Raw genomic sequence first — 14,482 nt, 5'->3', positions numbered from 1 at the left:
AGCCAAAGGAACGACTGCATGAACCAAGCGTGTGAAGTTCTGTTTTTCTCTGGCTCCGTACGCAGGGTTGATGTCTCTACCCGTGTGCTCCTGGATCCATCAGGCAGTCCCTGTGAGCTCACAAGGGCCAGGTGTGAGGGTGGGGGGACCCGTGTAGGAACTTTTGGCTCTATTTATGGATGAGGACAAGGTGGCTCGGACAGAACGGGGCTGGGCCAGGGGGGAGCATGACCAGGTCCTCATCCAGGTCTTCTGGTGCCTCAGTTGGGGCCCTGCCCTCTCCCCTCTCCAGTCTGTACAAGCTGTGTCAGGCTACTTCATGCTCCTGCCTGGGGCTGATACAGCATCTGCCTCAATGCCTGTCCAGTTCTCTTCGCCCTCCTTCCTGCCACCCATGGTGCTCGAAGGCCTGCCTCTGGGGACTCGGTCACCTCAGAGGTTTCCTTCCTGGGGGCTGTGGGAGAGCAGTGTGCTAATCTTCCTCCTTCAGAGTTCCTGTGAGCCCCACCCTGACCAGTCTCGGTGAGAATGCCCCCTTGCTGCACAGTGGAGATCTCCCGAGGGCTGGAACGGGGCAGTGCAGGGCTGCTCATCCTCACGTCCAGGGGAGGAAGATCCAGTGCACTGTCAGCGCACGCACACACAAGACAACCACGCGGAGGCCACGCCCTGAGTCTGAGGCCAGCCTCTCTGCTACCCAGCACTCCGTGCCCCCAGCCTTCCTGCAGGGGCCCTGGGCAGCCCTACCAAGTCTACCTGGTTACCCAGAGAACCTGGGATCGCCCTAGAAGCTCTTGAGATCCAGACCAAGGCACTTTTCCTCCCAGACGCCAGGAAACAGAAGAGCTGAGCACTGAAACGGAAGGAGGAATTTATTCCCTGTGTCCCAAATTTAGAGTCCACGGCAGGACCCCAGAACAGGGTGGGTAGCAGACACAGAGTGAAGCACCTCCATGAGGGCAGGTGGGCTGCCTGCTCTTGCTGCAGCAACCTGGGCCTCACCCAAAAGCTGAAAGTGGGTGTGTGTCTGGGGGTGGGGCTAGGAGGATCAAGAAACACAGATGAGTAACAAACAGCCTCTTCAGAGGGAGAGCAAAACATCCCTGGGAGCAAGCAAGCCATCAAGCAAGCCAGCAGATCTCCGGCAGAAGGTGACTCGGCCTTCCGAGGGGGAGGGACTACGTCTTATTCACCCCCTGTCTCAGAAAACCAAGGTCTGTTAGAGGAAAGCACAAGAGGAGTTTGAAACCAAGCGCCAGTGTCTCATGGCTGAAGGCATGCCCCTCTGTCCAAGCAGGAGCGAGGCCGGGCCGTCCTGCGCCCTTAAACCCTTGCATGGAGAATCCCAGGCCTCCACGGTTACTGCTTCCTGACGTCCACACCCCAAAGGGACAACAGCTAAACACCATCCTCCACTCTGGCTAAGAAGGGGGCCAGCTGGTTGGTCACACAGTTCCTTGGCCTGGCTCAAGGGATAAAGTGCCTGGAAGGGCAATCCTAGGCTGCAAGGAGCCCCCCCCCCCCCCCAGCCTTTCAAGCTCTTTCCCAGACCAGCCCCAGCCTGGGTCACACACCTGCTCCCCTTTACAGATGGGCGGACTGCAACCTTCACTGAAAGAGCCACAGCTGACAAGCAATGGGGTTCTTCCCCCAGGCCCCTTGGCCCCTATTCTGCCCGCCCCCACCTTTGCTGCCACACCTCCCATGCTTTGCCAACCACCCCCTTCACTCCTGCCGCAAGCTCCAACTGCCCTGAGTTCCCCCTTCAAATGCCCGAGCTCCATCTCTGTGTCTGGGTCCATTTTCTCCCCTTTGCAATGCCCTCCCCAACCGTGCCTGTGTTCTTCAAGCTCCAGTTCAAATGTCACTTTGCCCACGGGCCTGTCTGACCCTAGACTGGGTCACGTCTCAGGTCCCATGTCTCTGAGGTCCCTCTTGAGACTTCGCACCCACATTCAGGATTGGGTTATCGGAACAGAGACATTGCCCCCCTGTGGGGTGGTGAGTCAGTCCCTGGAGGGCAGGCCCAGTCCACTCCCACCCCAGCTCCAACCCCAGGGGGAACAAAAGCTCAGTAAATATTTGCTTAATCGAATTTGGCCAAGGAGCCACCTCCAGACAGAGCCAAGGCAGCGGGACTTGGTCCCCAGGGCAGGGAAATCACTTGGGCAGAAAAAGCCAGTCAGGGGCTGGGCTGCCTCCCCAAGCCCAGCCAACTTCGCCTACCAGGCAGGTCCCTCCATTCTCACATACGGACTCCAAGGAACCCTGGTCTCACACTGCCTTTCCATCCTTGTAAGACAGAAAGAATCCCAGTTCTCGGCCTAGGCAGATTCTTGCCATCACCCAGAGGCTCAGCACCGCCCTGAAGGCAGAGTCCCCCTGGATCTCCGGCATGATTGCGAGCCCCAGCCCTAAGGCCCTCACACCCCTCCCCTCGATCACCCCCACCGCCTTTTAAGGAAAAAAATATTGAGCCAGGAACATATCAAAATCGCAGTGGGTCGATACTCATCTTGCTCTAAATGCCTTGGAGCAACCTGCTCACTGCAAGAGCAGTGACCGAAAACTGAGCCGTCAGTCCTCGGGCCCAGGCCTCCGGGGCCCTTTCCTCCGTTTCAGCCAAGGCCACGCGTCGACGCTCCCGCCACCCCGGTCGCCCCTTCTCCGCTCCCCGGAGAGGGAGACCCTGCCTCGGCGCCGCTCCCGCAAGCCTCCTGGCGGGGCCCTGCTCTGCACTGGTGACTGCTGGGTCGGGGGCGCCGCGCGGCATCTCCAGCAGCTGCTGTCTACCATCCTGGGTCCGCAGCCTCCACCTTCAGCCGGCTCCTTGGCCCGGCGGTGCCCCTTCCCCAGCACCTGCCAGGCCCACGGCCACCCCCTGCACACCTCGCGGGCATCTCCACCCTAGTCGCCCCACGCCCCGACCGGGCATCCCTTTCGCCCAGCCCGGCACCCTCAGCTCGGGCGGATCCTCAGCACAAAGGCCCGGGCGGGGCCCCGGGTGGGGGTGGGGTAGACCCGCTGGCCGCGCCCCCGGCCCCCTGAGGCTCAGCTGCACGCCCCGGCCGCGGGGTCCACTCACTCACCTCCTGGCCAAGGAACCGTGCATCCGCCGAGCTGCTCCGGGCGGCGCGGGCAGTGCGGGCTGGCGGAGTGGCAAACAAGGGCCGCGGCACCTTCGTTCCGCACTATGCGGGCGGCGGCGCCCGCGCGGGGACGTAACCGGACCGCGGGCGGCGCACACACTCTGGCCGCCCTGGTTCCCTCCGCCCGCTCTCCCGCGCCCCCCGCCGCCCGCGGGTCCACCCGCCCCGCGCTGCCGCCGCCGGCAGGGGGCGGAGCCGCGAGCGCAGCGCGTTGCCAGGCCAACTGCGGGCGGGGGAGCTGCGCGCCCGCCAGTGACCACGCGCCGGGCGCCACCTCCTCGCCATAAGCGCCGGCTCTCTGCCCATTGGGTATAAGTAGCTGACGGACGGGTCCGAGGCCCAATGGTGGCAGGCATGGGCGGGGCCGCAGCTCAGCGCTCTCGCAGTCCGGCACGCGCTACGGGTGCAGGAGTCCCTGGACCTCACTATCCAGAGCTTGGGAAGCCGATCGAGTGGAACCGCCTCTCGCGGATCCGGAGACCAAGCGGTGGGTGGCCCCTGTCCCCACTCGCCTCCTTCTGTTTGAAATCAAACTCAGCGTGGCGTTTTCTGAGCTCCTCGACCTTGGGCAACCGACTGACCTATTTGGGCCTATTTTGTAAAGTCGAGCTAGTGGCACTCACTTCCCTGACTTGACGCGACAGTCCGCTAGAATGTGTGAAAGGGCTGTGCAAACCTTAAAGGTTTACACCGGTTTGGTTTGTGCAGCGTCATCCTTTGCCCTCCTCCCTGCTCCTTTCAGGGTCCCTGGTGAGGCTGATCACGGAAGATTGAGTTGGGAGGGAGTGAAGGGAGAAGGGCCCGCCGGTAGCTGTCCCCCTAGACCAGAGAGATGAAAGGGAGCCAGTCTAGTAAAGGCTAGGGTCCCACTGACGCCTTTGGGAAGGAAGCTCGAAGAAGGGTTGGGATGCTCAGCAAAATGCATCCGAGGGCAGTCTGCCAAATTCTGTTTTAAATTTCAGCGGGAGCCCATCTGTGGGCCTCAGAGCCAGGAGCCCCCTCACTACTATGGTTAAAAGACATCGCCATCCTTGTAACCTGCAGCTTTGTACACCCTAGAGCATCCCTGGTAAAATACAGAAGTTCCCAGCCAAGCGGGCCCTATCACTCTATACTGTCACAGTCATCTTACAAAGAGCACCCCAACTCATGGGCATAGAAGCACTGGTGCTGACCATTGGCAGAGGTAGATGGGGTGTTGGACCCTGCCCAGGTCTGGGGTCAGAAGACAGGGACAGGGCTTTGGCTCTGCCACCTGGACACGGAGTGGCATGTCAACATCATCCCAGGCCCTCTCGGGTGTGGTTCCTCTCCTGTGAAATGGAGACCATTGCACTCCCTGCCCTCAGGGTTATGACCTGCCCATGAAGGGGCTGCCCAAGCTGGTGGAGACGGGACAAGAGATTGATGATGAGCATTCAGAGGTGAACTGAGACCTGGCACAGTGCTAGCTGGAGGTGGCCAATGAGGGCCAAAGGAATGTGGCCAGCAGTCCAGGGTTCCTCTGTGCGCACGTCCATAGCACCAGGCTGGGTCAGGCTGGGCCTTTGCCCAGAGGACCACACTGGCCAACAGCTGTGACACCAGGAAGACAGTGACACAGGCCCTGCCCTAGGATGGATTAGAGGGGAGAGGGGGCTGTAGGTGAAGCACAGGCCCAGCTCCGCTGCTATTACCTGTGCACCCTTGGGTGACTCATCTGGCTGAGCCTCAGTTTTCTCTCAAAAGGGGACACCAATAGACTGTCCCTAGAAGGTGACTCTGAGGAAGAATGCACATTGGCACATGTTCAAAGATGAACGTCCACTCTGTTGCAGGATCAGGGGTCAGGGTCGAGCTGCTTGCAGGGGCGAACCTAGAAGCAGGCATGAGATGACCCTCTACAGCAGTGCAGGTGTGAGGCCAGCGGCTAGCCCATCGAGGGGCCTAAGGGGGCTGGCTGCTGCTTCCCCCACCTGAGGGGGCCTGGTGGCCTCCTCAAAGTGGGAGTTCACGTGGTATCAACCAATGATTGTAACCCTTCACACAGCAGTCCTTACTGATGACTGCCTCCTCACTAGGCACAGTTCCAGGATTTAGACAGATCCAGCCCTGCCTGCTAGACCCTCCTGTCTGTGGGACACAGGCAGTCAGCAGAAGGTAACCCACCAGTTGTTCGAGGCTTGATCGGGGAGACCCACCAGGGCTCTGGGGGCATGTGGCAGGGGAAGCACTGGGCACTGGGATGCCAGGAGTGGGAGTGGCTGGTGGCTGGGGGCAGGAGAGAAACATGTGGCAAGGTGAGGAGGGCACTGGGTATGAAGGGGCACGAGGCTGGAAGAACCCAGAGAAGACCCATGTGGCAGAGCCAGTGAGCACGCATGGGTGCAAAAACACAAGGCTCTGTTGGGCTGGGAACAGTTACCGCAGGAGCATGGCAGTGGTGTAGAACTGGGGACATGGGCCTAAGTGCCACCAGAGAGGTTTTTTTTTGTTTTTTTTTTGTTTTTAATTCCTCGCCCAAGGGCATGCTTCTTGATTTTAGAGAGAGGGGAGAGGAGAGAGAGAGGGGGCGAGGAACAACGATCAGGAGTTTCCGGGTTAGCTTTTTGGATCGGAGAGGAAGGAAAGCAGTTTTTTGTTTTGTGTTGGCAAGAGGCACGTTCCCAGAGCGTGTGTTGTCCTAATATGCAGAATCCAATAACAACACAGCAGCTAGTCAGCCTGAGGGAATGAAGCAGAGAAGTCAGCGCAGCAGGCCAAGTTCAGGGTAGGGTTGAGGGGTCACTGGGCGACAGACAGCATGTCCCAGGAGATGGCAGTGTGGTGGCTGCAGCCACGGAGAGAAGGCGCTGGTTCTGGAAGGGTGGGAGAGGAGGGGGCCCAAAGAGGGGGCCCCCATGGGAAGCTGGAGGAAGAGTTGGCCTTTACTAAGCAGTTGGAGAGGTGGCCAGGAAACCAGGGAGTGGCGTGTCCCAGAGTCATGGGGAGGGAGTGTCTCGAGAAGGAAGCTGTGGTTAGCCGTGCCCTGTGCTATTGCGAGCAAGGCTGTGTGAGCTGAGAACAGAGAAGCGTCCCCGTGAGCAAAGGCAGGCACAGGTGGGGGTCAGTGTGCCGGGAGTTCAGGGCTTGGGGGTCACACCAGGCTAAAGCTGGACAGGTGGGCCACTGTGGGTTGTGGTGGCTTTTTGCACCAGGCATGCATGTGTAGTCCTCAGGGCTGGGGCCAGCGCTCCATCCTGAGTCCTCACTGGCCGGACAACAGAACCAGAGACGACAGCCGGGGCTCTGTGGTAGAAAGAGGACTAGGGCCCTGGTGACTGAGTCTGTCCGGCTGGGACAGCTGGCCGAGGAGTAGCCCCTGGAGGTGTTGTCAACCCCTCCCCAAGGAAATGACCAAACCACGGTGGAAGTGGGGGACCAGGCTATGGACATTGTGACCTTCCATCCTGCTGGAGCTTTCTGGCACATCAGCCACCGAATCCATCCTGGCACACCAGCTGTTCTGAGGCAGGGCCCTTCCCAAACACTGGTGGTTGGTGCCTTCCCCCCTCTGCCCTGTGAGGTCCAGTTGCTGTGGGTCTTCCTTCCTGCACATCAAGAGCCCCTAGGACCCTGGAATTCCTCATCTACACCTGTGTCTACCTGTGTTGTAATGGCCGGTCCTGGCTGACTCTCCCACTCCCCGAGGGCGGGGCAGAGGGTGTCTCATTGTCTATGGCCTCTGCTGATGGTTCCCTCCTGGCTGACCAGGCTCTACGCCCCGCCTGTCCGGTCCCCCCAGCCCATGCTGGCCAATTCCCGGGCTGTGGTGGGCCAGGTGGGGGTCTCTCTAGTTTGTCTTCTTGGGGTCTGTGCACTAGCCCCCGCAACATCCACTCTGGAACAAACTATTGCAGATCTGGGTTAGTTATAAATAGCCAGGCCTGCGACTCTCCTTTTAGCTGAAAAGAAGCAAAGTGAACGAGCAGAGAGGCACACCCGGCACACATTTTATTTTTAATCTTCTCCCTGTCTCAAAAAGAAGCCGGGTCCCGGTGCCCAGCATTTCTAGGAGCAGAGGCCCAAGTCAAACACCTGAGGAGCAAAACCCGGGGACTGGAGGGCCCGGCCCAGCGCTGGCCGCTGTGCGCACAGCCTTGGGCACTAGAGTTGCCCCTCTGGGTGCTCCGTTTCCCCATCAAGGTGTGGCGCAGTGGCGGTGACTTCCAACACTTCAACTTTCTGACTTCGACCCCCTCCCTGTGAGCGGCCTCTCATCCTGCCCCAGCCTGTGGCTCCCGCAGCTGTGATTCTCCCTGGGCTGTTCCTGGAAGGTCAGACCCCGGGGCAAAGGGGGCCACAATTAAGCCCAGACTGGATGATGCACAAATTCCTCACCTCCAGGCCTTTGCTCAGCTGCCCTTTGCCAGGAACCCTCTCCCTCCATCAGCCAGCAAAATCCTTCTTGGAAAGGGAAATTGTCACCTTCCCACTGTGAGCTGGGGAGGTGCCATCTGAGTTGTGGCTGAGAAGGACCCAAGTCTGGGGCAGGTAGGGAGCACTGGGAGTCAGAGCAGGGGCAGGAGACCCAGGTGCGTGCCTGGCAGAGGTCCGTCTGGAAGGGAGGGCTGTGGGGGAGTGAGGCTCCGGTGTGCAGGAAAGGTGGCTGGTGGGGACCATTGGCAGGCACTCCTGCGGGGCAGGGACTGTATGGCTTTTGTCTTGGTATTCCACTCCTGACCCCTCGGCACCCCCCCACCGACTCTTGCTTCTGGCCGGGACTCAGTGTTGGTGGAATTTGGGAGACTCTGTGCTGTGCTGGGCCCAGATGTCCAGGGCACAGAGTGACAGTCCCTTACACAGAGCACGTTCCCACCGCTACCCCATTGGCACGACACAGCTCTCTCTACAAGGTAGGCTCATTTCAGTAATGAGGAAACCAGGCTCAGAGAGGTTAATTTGCTGGGTACATTGAGGAGTCCAGCATTTTTTCTTTTCTTTTTCTTTTTTTGAAATCTATGTGTATTTTATCTTAAAAAACCCAGTAGTACTCTTGAGCAACAGGAGACTGCCTTTCCTGTCGTGAGTGGCCTGAGAGCAAAGAGCTGCTGCATCGGCCCAGTGAGAAGCTGGCCAGGGCGACTGGGAGCCGCTGGCCTCTGCGTCCCTCTCACTTTGCCCCTCTCACCCTGGGGGCTGCCATTTGATGTCCTTTGAGAGTGATGTAGAAAGACAGGGGTGATGTCTTCAAAGAGGAAATCCCTGGTGTTAATTGGCACTCAGAGACCTTTAGGCTAATTAACCTGTTTATTTGTCTCTCTGGAGTAAATTAGAGGGTTTATCTGGTGAGGGCGGAAAAGGAAGGTGTTTACCAGTGGCCACCTCTGTGGGGTGGCTTCTCCCCCATAGGTGGCTTCTCCCTGGGCCCATGGTGTGAGCTGATGGGCAGGCAGGGGACAAGGGTGGGCTTCAGGGCAGTAGTGAGGGCTGCCCTTATGCCATAGGGTACGGCTGCCCTCCCTGGCAGAGCCCTGCTCACTTCCCCGTGAGTGCTGCTCGGCCCACACAGGAACTGGGCCCTGAGGGGGGCCATCTGGGACAGTTCTGGGTTCTCCTCCTGGCAGACACACACCGACATCCCCCCTGCCCCCAGGAGGGACTGAGGCTGGAAGGAGCGAGGTGGAGTCCCTGCGTGAGGGAGGCTCACCCCGCTGTGCTCCTCCCGGCCCCGGCACCCCAGCCATGCTATGGAGAGCCCTGCCCTTGGGGCACCAGGCTCCTCCAAGACCCCTTGACCAGAATCTATGGATTTCCTTTCACCTGTGTTTGGGGACACAGCTCTTTGGTGGATAAGATGCTGGCCTGTTCACTCTGAATCTTTCCCCTCGGACTCCACTTCAAGCTCTTCCCCCTATCTCTGAGGGCCAGCCAGACTGGTCTAGGGTCTGGAGCAGGTTGGAGATGTTGCAGGTGGGAAGGAGGAGCGTGGCTGGTCCCCCACCCAGTGCTTCCCTGTGGCGCAGGGAGTGGAAGGGACGGGGGCTCCTTGTGTGCCTTAGTTCCCCAGTGGTGAGCGGCTGTGCTCTCCAAGAGGTGGCTGCTAAGCACCTCTTTTGGGCTGATGCCCCCGAGTCACAGGCTGCCACAGGCTGGCACCTTCCCGGGTCCTCTGGTGGTTACCCATCCATCCCCACTTGTTACCCACAGCCTCCCGCGGGTGCCCAGTCCCCTTGCCTGGTGGTGGGGGCATTTGCAAGTTGTCTTGTCCAGCCTCCCGCAGGACTCTCCCTGCTTGCTCCTGCGTGACACCCAACATGGGTGGGGGGCATGGAAGCCCACCATCAGTGCCATTTCCTTTCCTGCAGGGGCCCTGGGCATTGTCAACAGCGGCCTGATCCCCTCACTGGTGTGGCAGCTGCACACAGAGCATGAAAAGGTCCAGGAGATCCTCCTGGGCACGCTGGCGGCCTGCCTGCTGGAGGACGCCAATGAGGCGCTGGCCAGCCGCGCGGTGCCCTTCCTGAAGGAGATGCTGCTCAGTAAAAATGACAACATCCGCACCAGAGCCGCCTCCACGCTCACTGCAGTCAGGTGAGGCCCGGCCGTGCAGACGGAGTAGGGAGGGCGGGAGTGGTCAGCCCCGGGCTGGGAATAAGGAAGGTAACCACCGAGCTGCCCCTGGCCTCGGAGCAGGTCCGGGGGTCGCAGCGGGGGGGCTTTGCTGCCCCACTCCCCTCACCCCGGAGACACGCAGCACCTGGCCTAGAGTGGTTAGAGACCCGGGGTGCTGCTCCACATCCCACAATATGCAGGGCAGCATCCCCCCAAAGCCCTGCCCCTGCCGCTCCAGCCAGAGTCCAGGGTGCTGAGGGCACCAAGGCAAGAAAACCTGTTTTTGCCTCGGCAGGTCCAACAGCTCAGTGGCCTCACAGTGTCAGCCAGTGGCTGGCCAACCTCTGCTTCCCCAACTGGGACTCAGGGCACCCGGGTCTTTTAAGATATTATTAAGGGTGTTGCCAACACAAAAGTCCTGTGGGCAGCAAAGTTTGGGAAAGGCTGGTTCACCTAAGCAGCTCAGGGTCCTTCACTGAGGGAGAGACGTGCACTGTGACTCTTCTGTAGGGCCTGTGTTTCTGGGCTCAAGAAACCATTCTCTTTTGGGGGACAGTGTTGGCCCCCTCACACTTTGGGAAGCTCTTTGAAAGTCCACCATTTTCACAGCTTCATACAATGCCAGGATGAACAGTGAGCAAAAATGTCATCTCGCTCGAAGGTGGCTGCGGCGTGTGCCTCAGCCTGTCCTGGCTGCTGGGACTCTTACGGAGACTTTCCCTGTTTTATGTCTGGTTCCTTCTTCCCATGAGACCTTAGGACAAAGCTCCATCACCCACTGGCTCCTGGGTGGCTTCACTTGCAGTGGCCCCAGGCCATGCCCCCAAGTTTTCTGGGCGTAGAAATGGGACTCACAGCAGAGTTCCCCTGGACCCTGGGACCCAGGGCCTCGGTGGGCCTGGACAACCATGAACGGCCCCACCACAATTTCTTTTCTGTACCGTCTCCCTGTCGGGGGGTCCTGGGCTCTACTCCCTTCCTACCCACAAGCAAAGCCACATAGCCGTCCCCTCTCTGGCCTAGCATCCCTCTGGAGGGCAAGAAACAGGTGTGTCAATATGACGTCATCCCCATCCTGGTGCACCTGCTGAAAGACCCGGTGGAGGAAGTGCAGGCCAATGCGGCTGGGGCCCTCATGTACGCCACGGTGACCACTGAAGGTGAGGCAGCCGGCGGGTTAGGTGTCCAGGTGGGAGGCGTGCCCTGTGTGGGCACTGGAGCTAACGTGTGGGGGGAGAAGGTCACCGCGGCCACACTGGCCACCCTGGCCAGCTTTCCAGAATGCCTCATCTCGCCCCCTCGCTGCCCTGCCGAAGTACATCCGGGCTGCTGTTGTAGTCCTTTCAAACTTGGGTCCCGGGCTCCGCCCGCCCTCTTCTTCCTGGCCACAGTCACTTGGTCACTCGCATCAGGATCACTGGCCCTTCCCTCCAGGCTCCTCCCTGGGCCTCTGTCCCAGGCTTCTCATTGATTAGTTTGCCATTTGCGATTTGGTTATCCTGTGGCCCGAGCAAACATTGGCCCCCTCACTTCTATGGCATTTCTGGATTGATTCACTTTCTCAATTGGAGCCAGGGGTGGTGCTCAGAACATGAGATTCTCTCCTCAACCTGGGACTTCTCGCCACTCAGGCTTCTGTACGCAGTCACTAAACCCTGGGCTGGCAGAAGGGACACGGGCTGGTTCTCCCCCCCCCCGGAGGCCAGGGCAGGCCATCCCCCCACGGTGACCTCCAAAGGCTGTCCGACCCTCCCCGTGGCCCTCCCTTGCCTGCACCAGCCCCACGTCCCAGGCTTTCTTGCCGCTCCTCGGAGGACTGCTGGGCCTCTGATTCTTAACCAGCGCCCTGCCAAGACCCCAGCGTGGAGGTCTCCTGGCCACTCCCCCCTTGACCTCTGTGGTGGAATCTGAGACCCTCCAGAGGGAGAGAGGTGTGGGGTCTACCCAGGGTTCCCATGGGCGCTCTTAGAGGCCAGAGGACTCCTGGGGTGCTTGGGCATTGGCCGAACCTAGGGGTGTTGGGCCGCTCTTTCCGGAGCTGGCACTCCAGAGCTATGCTGGGTGATGGAGACCCAGAGGTCTCGGCTACAACTGGTGCTACAATTAGTCGGAGGGACGGATCGATGAATGACATGGGGGAGAAGTGCTACTCGTACTGGGTACCGGACAGGGGCAAAGCCTTCTGGGAGAGGGGCATGGATGTTGACCCAAGGGACAGTGGGAATCAGCAGGGCAAAGGTGGGGCTGAGCAGGTTCCAGTGGCAAAGACAGGAGTACTCAGGGCCGGAAGGTTGGGGACAGGGGACAGCCACACCTTTTAGCAGGTGAGGTGGAGTGGGGGGTAGGATGAGGCAGTGAAGGGTTAAGGAGGGGTGTCTACTTCCCACATTAATGTCTGTGCCCCCCATAGACTACAAGTGCTGCGAAGGCAAGCACTTTGTGTCTTTTGTGTCTGGTGCATAGTAGGTACTCAAGACAGGTTTGCCACTTGAGTAGATAATTTGATACCAATTTTTAAGAGCCCACTCATGTTGCCTCGTGAGAACCGGCTTTCGGAGTGGGCACCGGGTAGAAGTGGAGAAGCCAGTTAGGAGGTGGGGGTGGGGCAGAGTTGGTGGGGTCTGACCTGGGCTGGAGGCAGAGGGGGTGCAAGGGCCTGCATGGGGGTGAAGGAGGGAGCTTGGTGGCAGGCGGTGCCTCCCTGAGGCTGTGCAAGCCAGAGGTGGGACGAGCACTGGGGTGGAGGGCAGAGGCCCCCAGGGGACGCCTGGTGCTGGTAATCCACAGGGAAGTACGCGGCCCTGGATGCAGAAGCCATCCTCCCGCTCCTGAACCTGCTGAGCTCAAGCCTGATAAAGGCCCGCCTGAACGCCATCAAGGCCCTCACCATGCTGGCGGAGGCCCCCGAGGGCCGCAAGTTCCTGCAGGCCCAAGTGCCCATCTTCCGTGCCCTGGAGATGGACCCCAGCGCGGCTGTGCAGCGGGCGGCCCAGGTGGCCATCAAAGTCATTGAGTGGAAACCCTGAGCCCTTCTGAGGCCAGACCTGGTAAGGTCCATGCCTGAATAAATGGGCCGGATTTCCTTCTCTTGGGTCTGCACATCTCTTGATGTTCACGGAACATGGTCACATTTCTCTCTCTCCCCTGCCAAAGGAGAACACCCAGCCCAGAAGGACCAGGTCACAGGTGGCCAGGTGAGGCAGCATAGGCTGAAGACAGAGCCCCTGGGAGGCAGTTCTGCTCCCTGCTGGGGCCCAGAGCCCTCTCAGAAGGCAGAGGACAGGCCTGAGCCTTCCAAAGACAAGAGGTGGGAGAAGGGACTGGGCTGAGGAGAAAAACTGCTGGACCAGGCACCACTGCAGCTCCAGATGCTGGAGCGACCAAGCCTTTGGGGTGTGCATGGGCATAGCCCCGCTTAGCCGGGGCTGCTCCCTTCCCACGCTGGGTAGCAAGAGGGAAGGTCAAAGGTGTCACCCATGGGTGCTGTTGCTGGAGGAGGGTGAGTTGTAAGAGGCCCTTCCAGGGATGAGCCGTCCAGACAGGGATGCTCCTTAAGGTCTTCCTTCCAAATAGTTGCATTCTCCTCTAAAGGCAGGAAGTCACCCGAGTAAGCTCTAGGCAGGCCTGAGGCTGCCGCCCCCCCACCTGCCCTCCCCTGCTGTCATCCTGGCCTGGGTCTGGTTTGCCTCCACCCGCCTTGCCCCTCCCCCAAGGAGAAATTGGCTGAGGAGGCCAAAGAGCCAGGGGGAGGGGGATCCAGGTATACATGGGGACCCCATAACCTCTCCCCGCACCCCTGCCTGGTCTGGCAGGATGACTGGCCTCCAGCCAGTTCTGACCTCGTCTGGAGAAGCTGCAGGACTTGGGCTGGACTCATTTGTCTGGGCTGAGCTAGAGCCTTACTCTTTGCCCATGAACTTCTCGAGGCTCCGTGTTTCAAACAAGGTCTTGCTCATGACATCCCCACCCGGCAGCCATTTTTCCTGTGGGACAGAATCTCCCTGGCTCATGGCATGCCTCCTCTCCTAGGGAAAACGTTATCAGCAGACCCAGAATTCCCCAGTGAGCGCCGGCTGGCTGTCCTTTCAGGGACCGCGGCCTTCACTCTCCTAGAAGAAACCCAGACAGGCCCGTGTCCCTGGAATTAGAGGGTTAGCCCAAATAGTCCCAAGAGAGTGTGTTTGTTCTGCAAAGGACCAGCTGCTGGGCCCAGCTGGGGTCAGGTTGAACCTCTTTCTCAAAAAGGGTCCCATGAAGGGGAAACCTTTTTTCCTTTAGGAAAACGGGGGCTCCAGGGGCTCCAGTTCCTCAGGTCCCCATCTCACCTCAGCCCCCAGCAGGCTGGCTCCACCCCGACTGCCTCACCCAGCGGCTCTGACCTGAGAGCTCCGGCCTCCCTGCTGCCGAGGCCCCAGGCTGCGTGCAGTGGCCCAGGTGTGGGCCGCTGTCTCTGCCGGAGGCTCTGGCTGCGCCCAGCCGGTTTTCTTGGGAGCCCTCTTTCCCTCCATGACCAGTGGTGTTTCTCGTGCTGCCATCTAGACCCCCTCCTGCTCTCTCACATAGCCTCGTCTGCCTGACATGGGCCTCCTCTACTGGGTTCCCCTCGTAGCTAGGCCTGCCTGCTGCCTTCTTCCCTCCAGATCTGGGTCTCCAGCCTCAGCCTCTCTCATGGGTTCTGGATCCTTCTATCCAACTTAACATCTACCTTTCAGTGTCCCCAGGCAAGAATTACCAATCTTTCACAAACTATTCCCCCAAAC

General features: G+C 59.8%; 2 protein-coding genes across 2 annotated transcripts in view; one reads left to right on the top strand and one right to left on the bottom strand.

The window, feature by feature from the left end:
- The window catches only part of GNAZ (G protein subunit alpha z), a 54,287-nt gene extending 50,952 nt beyond the window's left edge, over positions 1-3,335 (bottom strand). The window contains exon 1 of the mRNA XM_037158797.2: positions 3,090-3,335. The gene's annotated coding sequence lies outside the window, so the exon portion shown is untranslated. The remainder of the gene's footprint in view (positions 1-3,089) is intronic.
- Positions 1-12,748, top strand: part of RSPH14 (radial spoke head 14 homolog) — a 77,268-nt gene extending 64,520 nt beyond the window's left edge. Inside the window, exons 4-6 of the mRNA XM_037158798.2 lie at positions 9,476-9,701; positions 10,746-10,882; positions 12,510-12,748. Of these exons, the coding sequence (XP_037014693.2) occupies positions 9,476-9,701; positions 10,746-10,882; positions 12,510-12,748 (602 nt within the window). The remainder of the gene's footprint in view (positions 1-9,475; positions 9,702-10,745; positions 10,883-12,509) is intronic.
- The last annotated feature ends 1,734 nt before the right edge of the window (positions 12,749-14,482 follow it).

The sequence above is a fragment of the Artibeus jamaicensis genome, unplaced genomic scaffold (assembly GCF_021234435.1).
Source record: "Artibeus jamaicensis isolate MK-2021 breed Jamaican fruit bat unplaced genomic scaffold, CSHL_Jam_final contig_1128, whole genome shotgun sequence".
Taxonomy (NCBI): Eukaryota; Metazoa; Chordata; class Mammalia; order Chiroptera; family Phyllostomidae; genus Artibeus; species Artibeus jamaicensis.
Note: the sequence above shows the minus strand (reverse complement) of the source record. Positions and strands in the feature narration are given on the sequence as shown.